The sequence below is a fragment of the Hypanus sabinus genome, chromosome 4, assembly GCF_030144855.1.
Source record: "Hypanus sabinus isolate sHypSab1 chromosome 4, sHypSab1.hap1, whole genome shotgun sequence".
Taxonomy (NCBI): Eukaryota; Metazoa; Chordata; class Chondrichthyes; order Myliobatiformes; family Dasyatidae; genus Hypanus; species Hypanus sabinus.
The window spans coordinates 57,992,748-58,007,891 of record NC_082709.1 but is presented as its reverse complement, the minus strand read 5'-3'; the positions used below and the strand labels follow the sequence as shown (position 1 = coordinate 58,007,891).

The following is a 15,144-nucleotide window of genomic DNA, read 5'->3' as shown; positions in this document are numbered from 1 at the left end:
ACACATTTTGTTATGTGTTGTTTTCACTAGATACTTTGTACTCTCTTAGCTGCATATTATGACACTTACAGAACACCTGTTTGGTTAGCAGCACCATTAGCTGAGATGTATCCCATGTATTACACTCAGCCTTTGTTTAGTACGAGATAACGGTGGCGGACAGGACGGTGTGAGCAGGAATGTAATGTGAGGGAGGTTGACTGGAAAACATAATCTTGGCCACGAATAAGGTCCCAATGCGAATGGGTGAAAAATAATGGTGGCGCACCGAGAGCTAGGCAACAGCGATTTTTTTAGTTAATATATAGATGATATGCAATTATAAATTGATTGGGTATGCTGATGAAACCGGAATGTAACTGAGATAAGAAATTACTATAAAGAATGCTGTACACCGCAGCTCGGCGGGCTTTCGGTGACAAGTTCATTGATTGCCTCAGCCTTTGTTTGCAAATAAAGGTTTAAACTTCTCGAAGAATCGTCTGCGTCTCCTGGTCATTTCAAGTAACCACGTCAGTAGCAACCACAAAGAGCTGCAAATACTCCACCCCTACCTGCCCACATTAGTGTACCCCAGTCACACTCCATGGTGATGCAATCTCACTGACCCTACACTAGAACATCTGGATGACAAAGGAATCTATGTCTGACTCCTATTTATTGACTCTAGCTTCACCTTCGACACCATGATTCCAAACAAGCTCATCTCCAAACTTGGATCTAGGCCTCTGCACCTTACCCTCTCCTCTGCAATTGGATCCTTGACATCCTGACTAACAGACCATAATCAGTAAATATCGGCAACAGCACCTCCTGCATGATTATCCTCAACACCGTTCACGCAAGGCTGCTTCCTCGGCCTCTCACTGTAATCTACATACTGTGTAGCTATTTGGCTGTGTAGCCAAAATTGGCTCTGTGTTTGCAGATGACACCACCATTGTGGATCAGACCTCAATCAATGCCATAGCAAAGTGCAGTCGGGAGCCTAGCAGTGTGATGTCGATGTCAACAAAATAAAGGAGCTGATCATCAGCTTTAGGAGTCACAAACACAAGAGATTCTGCAGATGCTGGACATCCAGAGCAACACACACAAAATGCTGCAGGGACTCAGCAGGTCAGGCAGCATCTATGGAGGAGAATGAACAGTTGACCTTTCATCAAGACAGGAAAGGAAGGGGGCAGAAATGGGGAAGGTGGTGGGGTGGGGAAGGAGTACAAACTGGCAGGTGAAAGATGAATCCAGGTGAGAGGGAAAATGGGTGGGAGGGGGAAGGGGATGAAATAAGAAGCTGGGAGGTGATAGGTGGAAGAGGTAAAGGACTGAAGAAGGAGGAATGTGATAGGAGAGGACAGTGGACCATGGGAGAAAGGGAAGGACGTGGTTCAGAGAGAGAGGTGATGGGCACGTGAGAAGAGAAGGGGTGAGAGGGGAATCTGAATGGGAAATGGAAGAAGAGAGAACAGGGAAGAACTTTAGGAAGCAGGGTGGTGGACATGTCTGTTTGCATCAATGGTGCAGAGATGGAGATTGCTGAGAACTTCAACTTCCTAGGTGTAAATATATCAACAATTTACACCGTTCCAAATATGTGAATACGACAGCCAAGAAAACAGACCAATGCCTCTATTTCTAAAAAGCCAAGGAAATTCAACGTGTCCCCGATGACTCTTACCATTTTTTACCGATATTCTATAGAAAGCATTCTATATGGATGCATCACAGACTGGAATGGCACCTTCTCTGCCCAAGACCACAGAGTTGTGGACATATGCAAACCTGCTCTCCTTCCATTGACTCTGTATATACCCCCCCCCCACCTGCCACAGGAAAGTAATTTAACTAATCGAGGACCCCTTCTACCCTGATCATTTTCTCTTCTCCCCTCTCTCATTGGGGAGGAGATACAATCGTTTGTAAGTATATACCATCAGGCCCAAGGATAGTCTCTGTCCTGTTGTTATCAAACTCTTGAATGGCCCTTTCACACTGAAAAGCTTAACTCTTGATCTCCTAATCTCCCTCATTCTGGCCCATCCATTTTATTTACCTGTCTGCACTGAACTTTGTCTGTCAATGCAACTTTTCCCATTCTGCTTTCTGTTTCTCTTTTCACTACCACAGTGTAATTATGCACAGGGTGATCTGTCTGAACGACACTTACCACATAAGCCTCTTCTCGACCCAGCCATTGTCCCCCCATAATAAGTCACATTGGATTTCTGACTGAAGAGCTGAGAGGAATCGATCACTGGCCGACCCAGAATGCCACACCTTTGCCCGTGATCCTTCCCTTCGACTTCCTGGTCTTTGATCAGGGGACTACATGGAGGCTACAGGAGAAGAGGAGATCAGCATGAGGTCAAATCACACCGAGCTGGAGAGGGAGTGGGCAAAGGGAATGTGCTGGATTGTAAGCCAGCTGGGAAAGATAGAACCCAGAGGGAAGGGAATTCAAAGAGTCAGGTTTCTTACATTCTCTGCCTGGTTTAGGTTTGTTTCCTCACCTTTAAAGAGTTATAGAGTCATGGAAACAAGTTCACACCCATTACACTATCCCCATTTTGTTCTCCCCAAAGTGCTATGGACTCCTTTCAGATTTTACCACTCACCTATGCACAGGGGGCAATTTACAGTGGCCAATTAATGTACCGCCCCACACAGTCGCACAGACACCATATAAAGTCAATGCTTGCCACCAGGCAGTGCCACCTGACTATGGTGATAATCTGACATTGGGATTACTGACGTCACAGGGAATACATTCAGGGAATGGGGCTGGCCTGAAAATAAATGGACGTACCAGAGGGGGAACACAGGAATTACATGTGGACCATTTGATGAGTACAATAACAGAAACAATCAGAGCTAGGGATATCAGTTGTCCAAGTAAGGCAGCAGAGGGGTATGAGAGAGGTAATAAAATGCAAAATGGGTGGAAGAGGTTCAACAGAGGAGATGCCCTCTGTGAACGTCTATCTGATCTCTTGGGTGCATTGTACCTGTTCAGGTTCTCCTTTATCCAGTTCCTGGTTATTGGGTGGCAGAGCAATCAGAAGGTAAATATTAGATTCTTGCAATGCCGTGCACTCCACTTCATTGTCCATCTGCAACTGCCTTGTACTCTCTCCCGATCTGCAGCTGTCAGGCTCCAACCCTCCTTCTTTAACATGGGAGATGGGGCAAGGTTCACCTTGATGAGAAAATACAACACTTAGCTTTGCTCGAAAGTTATCCCTTTTTAAATTCCTGCAGATTCCGAAAGCTGATATGGGACATTCACTGGAGTGGCGTACTCACATCTGCAGTTGAACTTTGGGCAACATGACTAATGACGCAGACCAGCTCAAGCATAGCAACAAGGTTTTATTACCTGCATGAAGACTTTGCTCTTCCACATTCTCCTCCTCCTCCTCTTCTTCCTCTACCAAAGGTAGGCAGTTCTGATAGTGGGGAGAAAAGGGAAGGCAGGGCAGAAACTGATATGGTCTAGGCACCTCAGAAAGGTCGCATTTAGTCTGATGGAGAAGGAGTGAGTTTATGGAAATTCCTCTGAATAAGCTCAGGTCCCGGATACAACCTGTGGAAATAGGAGACATTTCCACTGAAACAGGAGCAATAAAACTGAAATATCAGGTCATGTTCAGCACATATTAACCAATCCAACACCCTCTTCATATTGCACCACACTGAATTCAACTCACTGTTCCCTATTCAGCTGTCCATTGTTAAACATAGACAAACTGAACCATGCCAACTTAACACTACAACACATATGGACTTGACATCAAATACAAGTACTTGGTCCTTAAGCACAGTACCACTGTACCCCATCCAGTTCCTGACAAGGATACCATAACATATCCGACTTCCCACACTGTGCTCACTCCATCCATATTCCATTACAAACAGGGACTTAGCTCCCCAGAATTATACGCAGAGGAAATGTATCTCAACCGTTTCATACAGAGACACTGGTGGCGTAGTGGCATCAGCGCTGGACTTGGGGGGGGGAGAGGTATCTCAACCATTTCAATCCAGCCAGCTCTCTTGCATGCTTTCCATCCGTGCCTGGGTTGAGCATTGAGCTAGCAACTCGACCTCATAAAAAAAACCTGGAGAGGGATGGGCTCCGCCAGGTTTCAGATGCCCAAGACACGCCATACAATGAGCAATCGCCAAAAAAGATCGGTGCAAAAAAAAAGCTTGTCATCACGACGCCCCGATGACTCCACTAGGAGTTAAGGGCGCACACACACACACACACACACACACACACACACACACACACACACACACACACACACACACACACACACACACACACACACACACACACACACACACACACACACTGTACCCCATCAAAGCTCCCTTCATTATACACACAGATACCATGTCCAATCAACCCTGCAACCTGAAACACAGAAACACAAAACTCCATCCAACTTCCCAGCTTTACATAAAGAAACCAGATAACCTATGTATCTCCTGTCACTGTAACACAAACAGTTCTCTGACCTGAAACAGATGAATGAAGGAGAAGGATATATATATAATTTTGATGAAAATGTGGCCGGGTCAGTAAGTTTGCAGATGACACAAAGACTGGCAGTGTAATGCATTATATTGATGATTGCCAAAGGGTACGACAGAATATAGATCATTCCAGATATGAGTGAAGAGGTGGTAGATGGAGTTTAATCCAGGCCAGTGTGAGCTGATGCACTTTGGGAGGTCCAACATAAAGGCAGAGTACACAGTCAATGGCAGGGTTCCTGACAGTGTTGATGAACAGAGGGAACCTGGGATCACCACCCTCCAAGCCACTCACCATCCTGACCTGGAAACAGATCACCGTTCCTTCATTGTCACTGGGTCAAAATCATGTAATTCCCTCCCTAACAGTACTGTGGGTGTACCTACACCTCAGGGACTGCAGCGGTTCAAGAAGGCAGCTTATCACCACCTTCTCAAGGGTGACTAGGAAGGGACAATAAATGCCGGCTTAGCTGGTGATGCCCACATCCAGTAAATGAATACATTTTTTAAGAAGACCATAGCTCTCTGAAAGCAGCAGCTCAGTTTGATAGGATGGTAAAGGAGACAAATAGCATGTTTGCTTTCATTAGTCAAGGCATTGTTCAAGAGCCAGGATGTTAAATTACAACTTTATAAAACTCTGTTTAGGCCACATTTAGAGTATTGCATTAAATTATAGTCACTTCATTATAGGAATGATGTGGAGGCTATGGAGCGTGTGCAGAGGAGGTTTACCAGCAAACATGTTATGTGGAGAGAGGAGGTTGGGGCTGCCTTCTCTACAATGGCAGAGGATGAGTGGAGATTTGATAAAATTTTGCAAGGCACGGATAGACAGCCAGTATCTTTCTCTCAGGAGTGAAATGTCTAGTACCAGAGGGCATGTAATTAAGGAGAAGGGGAGAAAGTGCAAAGGAGATGTGTGAGGCAAGTTTATTTTTTTGAACAGAGAGAGCTGGTGGCCAGGCAGATAGCACAAGAATATTTGAAAGACTCTTTGACAGGCACATAAATATGCAGAGAAAGGAAGGATTGTGCAAGGAAGAGGGGTGAGATTAATTAGAAGCTGTTGGTTTAATTAATTCAGCACAACATTGTGGGCCAAAGGGTCTGTCCTGTGCTGTACAATTCTATATTCTATGCACTCTAACCAACTTTCTACCATCATATACAGAGAAGCTGCATCCTACTAACTCCTCACCATAGCAGACACTCAGCACCTCATCCATTCACACTATTTTCCTATTGCTACTGAAGTTTTCATTTCTTTTATCAGCTTATGATGTCTGTGGAGATACTGCTCTTTCTACTTTTGCTCCATTGAAAGGTAGACAAGGATTGCTGGCCCCAAGCACTTCAAGCTAGAACGCACTTTCCGCACATTTCTGCCCTGCTGTGGGAGTTGCCAGTGAGGATAAAAAGGACTGTAACATACTTCCACAGTAGAAACAACAATGATTAATTAAATGAATTATGCTTTGCACTATTTATGGTCAGGCTACACACCAGTGGGACCAGCACTATACTAACTGGAGTGCGTCCTGACAGCCCACTAAACATGTCTTCTGCATCAGCAGCAGTCTAAACTGCAAATGAGAAGAGAGATCTACCCAAGACTATGAAAAGGATTAGAAACCACCTCTTGGGGGGCGGGGGGGGGGGTGTTATTGCACTGACTTTCATCCATTATGCAAAATGGTTGACCTCCTTTGCTAGTTCTCTGATTCCACAAGTGCAGAGGGCAGCAGACTCACCTGAGCCTTGCATCCGGTGCAGGAGGCTGGGATCACAGCTCTCGGTCAGACAGGTGAGGTACCTCTTTGCTGAGTAACCAGGACGGATCTTGCGGTTCTTGTGCCCAAAGAGGAAGTATAGATAGGGTTCCATTTGGTTTGGATGTGAACCCTTCTGGTAGAAAAAAAAACATTAATTCCTTTAGCTAAACTGTTCACAGAGGGTACAGTTAGAGGTTTGTTTGTGGAGGGTGTGTGATCTTGGATCACATTTAAAAAATCCTTATATTAACCCTACTGACAATAGACAATAGCAGAAGTAGACCATTCGGCCCTTCGAGCCTGCACTGCCATTTTGAGATCATGGCTGATCAACTACTATCAATACCCGGTTCCTGCCTTGTCCCCATATCCCTTGATTCCCCTATCCATAAGATACCTATCTAGCTCCTTCTTGAAAGCATCCAGAGAATTGGCCTCCACTGCCTTCCAAGGCAGTGCATTCCAGACCCCCACAACTCTCTGGGAGAAGAAGTTTTTCCTTAACTCCGTCCTAAATAACCTACCCCTTATTCTCTAACCATGCCCTCTAGTACTGGACTCTCCCAGCATCAGGAACATATTTCCTGCCTCTATCTTGTCCAAACCCTTAATAATCTTATATGTTGCAATCAGATCCCCTCTCAATCTCCTTAATTCTAGTGTGTACAAGCCCAGTTTCTCTAACCTCTCTGCATAAAACAGTCCTGACATCCCAGGAATTAACCTTGTGAATCTACACTGTACTTCCTCTACAGCCAGGATGTCCTTCCTTAACCCTGGAGACCAAATCTGTACACAGTACTCCAGGTGTGGTCTCACCAGGGCCCTGTACAAATGCAAGAGGATTTCCTTGCTCTTGTACTCAATTCCCTTTGTAATAAAGGCCAACATTCCATTAGCCTTCTTCACTGCCTACTGCACTTGCTCATTCACCTTCAGTGACTGATGAACAAGGACTCCTAGATCTCTTTGTATTTCTCCCTTACCTAACTTTACACTGTTCAGATAATAATCTGCCTTCCTGTTCTTACTCCCAAAGTGGATAACCTCACACTTATTCACATTAAACGTCATCTGCCAAGTATCTGCCCACTCATCCAGCCTATCCAAGTCACCCTGAATTCTCTTAACATCCTCATCACATGTCACACTGCCACCCAGCTTAGTATCATCAGCAAACTTGCTAGGAATAAAATCAATGGATATTTATCAAATAGTCTTACCCTAGAAAGGGACACGAGACAGGGTTGTGCATGGTCACCGCTACTCTTCGCGTTATATCTGGAACCATTAGCTCAATACATCAGACAAAATGAAGATATCAGGGGAATTACTATTAAAGGGACAGAGCATAAATTGGTTTGTTACGCGGATGACATTTTGATCTATCTAGGGCAACCAACATACTTTTTACCTAAATTGATGCAATCCTTTGAGCAATATGGTCAATTATCAGGATACAAGATCAACGTAGATTAAAAACCCAATTACTTTCATATTACTATAGCCCACCAAGAGAAATTGAAAGTAGATATCCCTGGGCATGGCACACAGAGTCTTTCAAATATTTGGGCATCATTATGCCAAAAGATTTGGCAAAATTATCAGAATGTAATTATCAGCCTTTATATAAAAAAATTAAAGAAGATATGGCAAGATAGAACCTGATTCCTTTTTTCAGTCTCAGTTCAAGGATTGAGTTTATTAAAATGAATATACTGCCCAGACTGTTATATCTCTTTCAGATCCTACTAATAGAGATTAATCAATTCAATGAATGGAACAAGATGTTATCAAGATATATTTGGCAGGGTAAAAGGCCTAGAGTTCATCTCAAAACTTTGCAATTAGCAAAGGAAAAGGGGGGATGGGGCCTACCTTCTCTTAGAGATTATTATTTTGCAGCACAGTTGAGAGCTGTGATATGTTGGTGCAACCCATCATATGACGCTCAATGGAAAAACATTGAGGAGCGGATACTTCCCATCCCCATACAAGCAATTTTGACTGATAACAACCTGCAAAGGTACATAAATACTATTGATAACCCATGGGTGAAATTGACTCTTAAAATATGGAAAACTACTATAAAAGAATATAGTCTAGAGGGAGATATTGCAATTCTTAAATGGTGTGCATATGACTGGGATTTTACACCAAATAAATTGGATGCTAGATTTAAGGATTGGACAGCTAACGGAATAACAGTTCTTTGCAACATAATGAAAGAAGGAACACTGTTCAGTTTTGAAATGCTTAAAGAGAAACACTTACTAGAAAAACAAGATTGTTATTGGTATTTACAGATGCAACAAGATGTTAATAAGACGCTTAAAAATGTAACCAAGGCAAGTACATGCTTGATAGAGCTATTTAGAAAAGCATATAATTCAGATAACGGTAGTAGATTCATTTCAAGCATGTATAAGGGGTTGTCAAATCTTAAAACACATTCGACTTCATACATTAAAACAAAATGGGAGAAGGAAGGAGGGATAATTATATGTGAGGAAGAATGGACAATAATATTGAGGTATCAATGGAAGTGTACCAGTTCACAGAAATGGAGGGAGTTTGGATGGAAAAACTTGGTAAGATATTTTATTACATCCTCTCAGAAATCCCATTATGATAGTAACCTCCCTGTTTGCTGGAGAAATTGTGGAAATCAAAATGCAAATCATTATCATATTTTTTGAGACTGCCCTGTTATCAAAGACTATTGGAGGGGGATACACAATGCCCTACAAGACATCTTAAAATATGAAATACCCTTAGAGAGTAAGACCATATATTTTGGATATATACCTCATGAATGGTTGAAAAGAGATAAATACTTAATGAATTTACTGTTGGCAGCTGGTAAAAAGACTTCTAGGAAATGGTTATCACAGGAGAGCCCAACTTTAAATGCATGGATGGAAATTACAATGGACATTTACAAAATGGAGAAGATAACAGCATCTGTTAATCATAAGCTGGAACAATTTGATTCATACTGGGAAAAATGGTTTAACTACATAATGCCTCGTAGGCCTGATTTTATTCTCACAAATCAATGAATCTGCCGTAAAAAAAAAGATCACTCCCTACTTGTACATAGTTCTTTCCTTTTCCTTTTTTTTCTTTCCACTCTTTTCTATAAGCATGTACCTCAGATAAATACTTTGTGGAGATTTGTGATATATATGATTATATGATATATATGTACAATGTCTGAAATACATCTTATGAAAATGTTTGTTTGATGATGAACTTCAATGAAAAATAAACTACCAAAAAAAATACGTATTAGGAAAATAAAAGTACCAAGAGGCCCAAACTGTTTTCCCTTCCTAATAACCAACTCTACGTCCCCAGGCTCATAATATACCTTTCAGTTCCACCTATCCACCTCACCATTTCTGTTAATCCTAATTGGGTGATGGGTAGGGTACACAAGACCTTTGGGCTAAAAGGTGAAGAAGTTCATAGGGAGACAGTGGGGAGCAGCTTTAGATGGGAAGGTGGGGAAGAGCAGGGGAGGCTGGTGGTAAGGTCTGAGTTCATATCTTCTAAAGTACTGAACTTTCCCAATCCACTGTAGCCAATTCACATCTCACAGTTAAATCATTCACTTTTAGATTTAAGATAATGGTTTGGCATTCAATGGCCTTTCAATCTTAATTTAAAACTATATCCAATTCTGATCATCCTTAACGACCAATAATCCTTTCCCACTCTACCATATTGGATAGAAAATATTCTGAATCCAAGTTAGATCCGCACATATTCATCTGGAAAAGCATCTTTTATACACTCCACGAATTTCTCCTTCACACTTACTGCTGGGCTTGACCTCTTCGTAGATTAAAGTCCCACTTGATTACTGCATACCTTTGTAAGTTTCTTTCATGCCGTGCCATATATTACCACTACTCAGAATGGGCCTACTGACAAATCCCACTGATATTTCTTAGTTGACTTAGATTGTTTCTTTTCCTTATTTTTTATGAACTTAGATTTTTTTTCCCCTTTACTCCCTTCATGTGTTGGTTTTTTATAAGGGCCACCCTTCTCGTTTTTTGTCTTAATGAAGGCCACCGCTCTTGCTTTGGTATTTAGCCGATCTGTTCTAAAAGTATCCTGGATTATACAACTCTCAACCTGAATCACTTTGCAACCTTGCATCCTCCCATTGGATAGCTACTTACATATAAATACCATTTATATTTACTTGTCCCTTTAGTTCCACCATCTTGTTACAAAAGCTGCCTGCATTCAACATTCTCTTATTTACAGTCTTTCCCCACTCAGTCTAATAGGAGACAAGCTGTGAAGTTGGTATGGTCTGCCCCCTTCTTGACAGACTATGGTTGTCATTATCCATTTTACCACCCTACACTACCTGTCTGACATAAAGTCACTCAGCAAGGAAACAGGCCCTTTGTACCAACTCATTCATGCCAACAAAGATGCCCACCTAAGCTAGTCCTCTTTGGCTTCTTTTGACTGATATCCCTTCATGTTTCTGTCCAACTGACTTTTAAATGGTGTTATGGCATCTGCCTCAACCTCTTCATCTGGCAGCTTGTTCTATATACACAGCATTCTGTGCATGGAAAAAGTTGCCTGTCAGGTTCTTATTAAATCTTTCCCCTCACACCTTAAACCTTTGCCCTCTAGTTCTAGATTCCCCAATCCTAGAAAAAGGACTGTGTGAATTCACCCTGTCTATGCCTCTCATGATTTTATACACCTCGAGAACATCGCCCATCAGATTCCTACTGTCCAAGGAATGGGGACTTAGCCTGCCCACCCTCTCTCTATAACTTAGTCCCTCAAGGCCTGCCAAGATCATTGTAAATCTTTTTCCAGATTAACAGCCTCTTCCCTACAGTAGGGTGTCCAAAACTAAATATTGATACTCCACTGTCTTGCACAACGGCAACAAGATATTCCAACATTATCAGCACCCTGACTGATGAAGGTCAGCATGCCAAAGGCCTCTTTACCACCCTGTCTACCCATGCTGCCAATTTCAGGGAACTTGGTTCTTGTGCTCCTAGGTCCCTCTGATCTACAAAGCCCTCCAGGCCCCTCTCGTTCACTGTGAAAGTCCTACCCTGGTCTGACTTCTGAAAAGGCAGCAGCTTCATTTTCCTGATTTAGACTATACTTGGCATTAGATCATTGATATGGAATGTGAAAAGTAACGGACCCAACACTGATCCCTGTGGTACACCATTAGTCAGTGGCAGCCAACCAGAAAGGGTCCCCCTTAATCCCATTCTTTGCCTTCTGTCATATCACCTCTCTCCGTCCATATGCAAGGACAGCGCTGGCCAGATCACTTAGAGTGCAGAGCTGTAGCCGAGCCATTTGCCTCCATTTTGCTCCACGCTGCTGCTGCCATGCTCGCAAAGCCAAGTCCTCAGAGTAGAGCACCAGGGCTCCTCTTCGTGTGCTGAACGTTCTGGGAACTGCTGGATTGTGGTGATCCTGGACAAAGTCATTGGAATGGTATGACTTGAGGGAGATACAATCAGTATTTCTCCAAGACCTCCAGTTAAAATAATCCTAGAACAGGCAAACAAGTGTAAACATTGGAATGCAGATCTGGGATAACAGTGTCCACTTGGAGCTGATATACTGTTTAGAGACTGGGTATTAAAATGACCAACTTATTCATTAAAATGTCATTCAGCACAAAGGAGGTCTTTCAGCTATCTACTTGACTTATTTACATTTCCAAAAAAAAAAGACTTCATAATCAAAATGTTTATATACATAAGTGTGTGTGTGTGTGTGTGTGTGTGTGTGTGTGTATATATAATCTATGTGTATATATACAACACATATACACGTAAAGGAAGAAACAGTCCAATAGATAAACTAATACATTCATGCTTGATAAATTCACAGGTGTAAACAATTTTTTAAAAAAGGAACAAATAAACAAACGTATCACCAGGTGACTCCTATAGTGATGCCCCGTTCGTTATTTAATGGACTTCCCCACCCGAGTCTGCCCCTCCACCTGGGGTAGCTGAAGGAACCCAGACCATGGTCCTTCCTCACAAAGCCTTAGAGCTGGCTACACTGAGCTTCAGTGGCCTGGGATAGATCAGCAGATCAAACTGCTTGCCGTGCACTGTTCAGGACGCCAGCACATCCAGAAGAAAGGTGGCCGGAGCTATCAGAACCACTTTCTGTTGTCCCAGAGTCAACTCCTACAACCACCACGGAGGAGGACCCAGAACCTGCGATTGCTTCACAGCCACAAATCTCAGCTGCCAAGGAGAGTGACCACCTTGTCAGGAAAGATGTTATTCCACAAAAGTAAAAAATCCTCCGTGGTGATTAAATCTTTAAATCTGGATGGGACAATTTAAGATTTACTATGTTGTGGATGTGTATATAGTAGTTGTATTGTATAGCACACAGTGTACTGTGTACATGTGTATGTATGTGTATATATAACTAGGGAGCATTTCATTACATACCTGAGTTGAGTTGCATTCTATATTGAGTTGGAATTTGCAGCAAAGCAGGGTAGAGTGCTGTGTATTTAATATTTCAGTAATATTTGAGTAATATGGTAAAAATATTGTTTGATTAAGCATTCTTTGTTTACATAGATTATATGTAAAAGTACGTGAATGGCATACGTCATCATGCCACCATGTCATAAACACACATCTTGCTAAAAGTAAAAATGAGTTTACACATATCACTTAGGCTCCCTTGTTTTTTTTCCATTAGTTTTATATTTTCAATTTATAAAACATAACAGGGATCATCCTGCTTGTGAAATAATTTTGTCTTTTTTTGTTAATGAATGACAACTGGCTCTCAGATGATGAACAGTATCATAACCTTAATACCTATTTTCGGTCCATTGAAGTTTAGGTTTATGGGAGATGGTGATACCACAGTATTAGATGGTGGTGTCACTGGAGACCCATCTTGGCCCACACCTTCCAAGATTAGTGTCTGGGGTGGGGGGGGGGGAGACTGAGTTTTTATGGGTTTCTCATGCAAATGCACAAAGCATTCACTAATGCAAGTCTGACTCTCCCTCATCTCTGCCCCGAACTGCAGGGAAATTGTGGCCTGTTTCTCCAGATGCCATCTTGCCTCCTGGCCATCGTCAATGACTTTATAGCAGAAAGCCAACAGATACCCAACCCATTGCACAGTGAGATCCCACTTGCTCACCTTACCTGCGTTTCAAAATAAACATCCAGGCGTTTGTGCTCCCTGTTCACCAGCTCTCCATAGCCTCGGCTCAATAAGGACAAATTCCACATCCTGCTTCCACTCCCAATCTTCTTGTCTCCTCTCCAGATTGGCTGATCTTTACTCTGTAAGTCCCCTGAGAATGAGCAGAGGTGCCAGAATCCTGCTGGAGTACAATCCCAGCTGATCCAGAGCCCTGGGGGATCAGTATCCCATCAGATCTCAAATTTCTGTATAACAGAACCCTCTGGGACTCCAGACCCTGACAGATTCTGCATCTAGGAGGAACAAATGTCAGAGGATCCTGAGTTCTAAATCATACTGAGTCCTAAGTTCTAATGGAACTGCAGTCCCACACCCCAGAATACAAATTCCAGTAGCAGGTCTGAACTGAAGGCTTGGTTACTCGAGCTGCCCCTGCTGACAGCCTGCTGTCTCTGTGTTAGTCAGTTGCCTTGGAAGCAGGAAGGCGTAACTGGCAGAGAACAAACAACACACAAACGCATTAAAAGCCAGCCACACATTCCCTTCTGTGCCAACTGTAGAAAAAGAATCTGATTCTGAATGGGTTTTTTCCCTTTAATTAAAGCCTTTCAAAGAAAGGGTCCCTGGAGCCTGATGAGCATCTGTTCTGTGGCTTACAAATAGAGGCAGAGCCCAGACCATTATAGAAGAGTGCCAATCATATCTAATGATCCTGACCATACCCACCATTGCTGGTGACGTCATCAAGAATGATTTGCACTGCTCTGACACTTTGTCTTCTGATCCTAAATACACACTAATATTCGGAGCAAAAAGCAAATTGCTGGAAAACTCAGCAGGTTAGGCATCCGGTGATGGAAATGGACAGTTGGCGTTTCTGATCGAGAGCCTTCATCATGCCTGAAATGTTGACTGTCCATTTCCCTCCACAGATGCTGTCTGAGTGCCAAGTTCTTTCATCACCTTTTACTCCTGGGTCCTAATATTTTCCATATTACAAATCCCCATAGTTGCCTTCTTTCCATTTTCTTCTTTTTTTGTATTTGCTATTTTGCAATCAAATGGAATTAATCCAAATCTAGGGAATTTTCACAAATTGTAACCAGTGCATTTTCTGTCTGATTAGCTACAGCCTCTTAACTGACCGATTAACCCAATTTTGGAGAGGGTGAGGAGAAAACATTGGGTAATTTCATTTAATGAGTACCCTTAAAGGATACATTATGCTTTCATTATCCTGATTTAAGATTTAATTGTAAAGAGATATTTTATTTTCGAAATACTTGTATTCATACAATTCAAATTTTTGAGCAAAGTTCTTGAGCTCTGAAATGCAACTAGAGTTTGATATTGAAAATAATGGAAATGCTTCTATGATTTACATATATCCACATGAAAATAATTTCCCAGAATATAAGACTTTCATAAATTGAGAAACACCTGCATTTAGTTCTATTTGCACTAAATACTTTGTTTTGATTTGAATGCTACACACACACAGCCTTAGTTCTGTCCTTCTATTTATTTCTGTAATTTCCAATCTTATCGACTAATTGATCAGACTCTCTATCCTTTCCTGAAACAATCTGTTTATCATTTCCCATAGTCATACCTTCTT

At 42.2% G+C, this 15,144-nt stretch overlaps 1 protein-coding gene across 6 annotated transcripts in view; it reads right to left on the bottom strand.

The window, feature by feature from the left end:
* LOC132392797 (uncharacterized protein KIAA2012-like) overlaps positions 1 to 13,924 on the bottom strand; it is an 83,640-nt gene extending 69,716 nt beyond the window's left edge. For 2 of the 6 annotated variants that reach the window (XM_059967173.1, XM_059967175.1), the window contains exons 1-6: positions 13,526 to 13,918; positions 11,613 to 11,879; positions 6,300 to 6,453; positions 3,377 to 3,583; positions 3,006 to 3,196; positions 2,168 to 2,336 (exon numbers count right to left, since the gene is read on the bottom strand). In XM_059967173.1, the coding sequence (XP_059823156.1) occupies positions 2,168 to 2,336; positions 3,006 to 3,196; positions 3,377 to 3,583; positions 6,300 to 6,453; positions 11,613 to 11,879; positions 13,526 to 13,612 (1,075 nt within the window). In that variant the 5' untranslated portion in view covers positions 13,613 to 13,918. Of the gene's footprint in view, positions 1 to 2,167; positions 2,337 to 3,005; positions 3,197 to 3,376; positions 3,584 to 6,299; positions 6,454 to 11,612; positions 11,880 to 13,525 lie in introns of all 6 variants that reach the window. The other 4 variants (XR_009511653.1, XM_059967171.1, XM_059967172.1 and 1 more) reach the window with 4 other exon arrangements.
* Between the last annotated feature and the right edge of the window lie 1,220 nt (positions 13,925 to 15,144).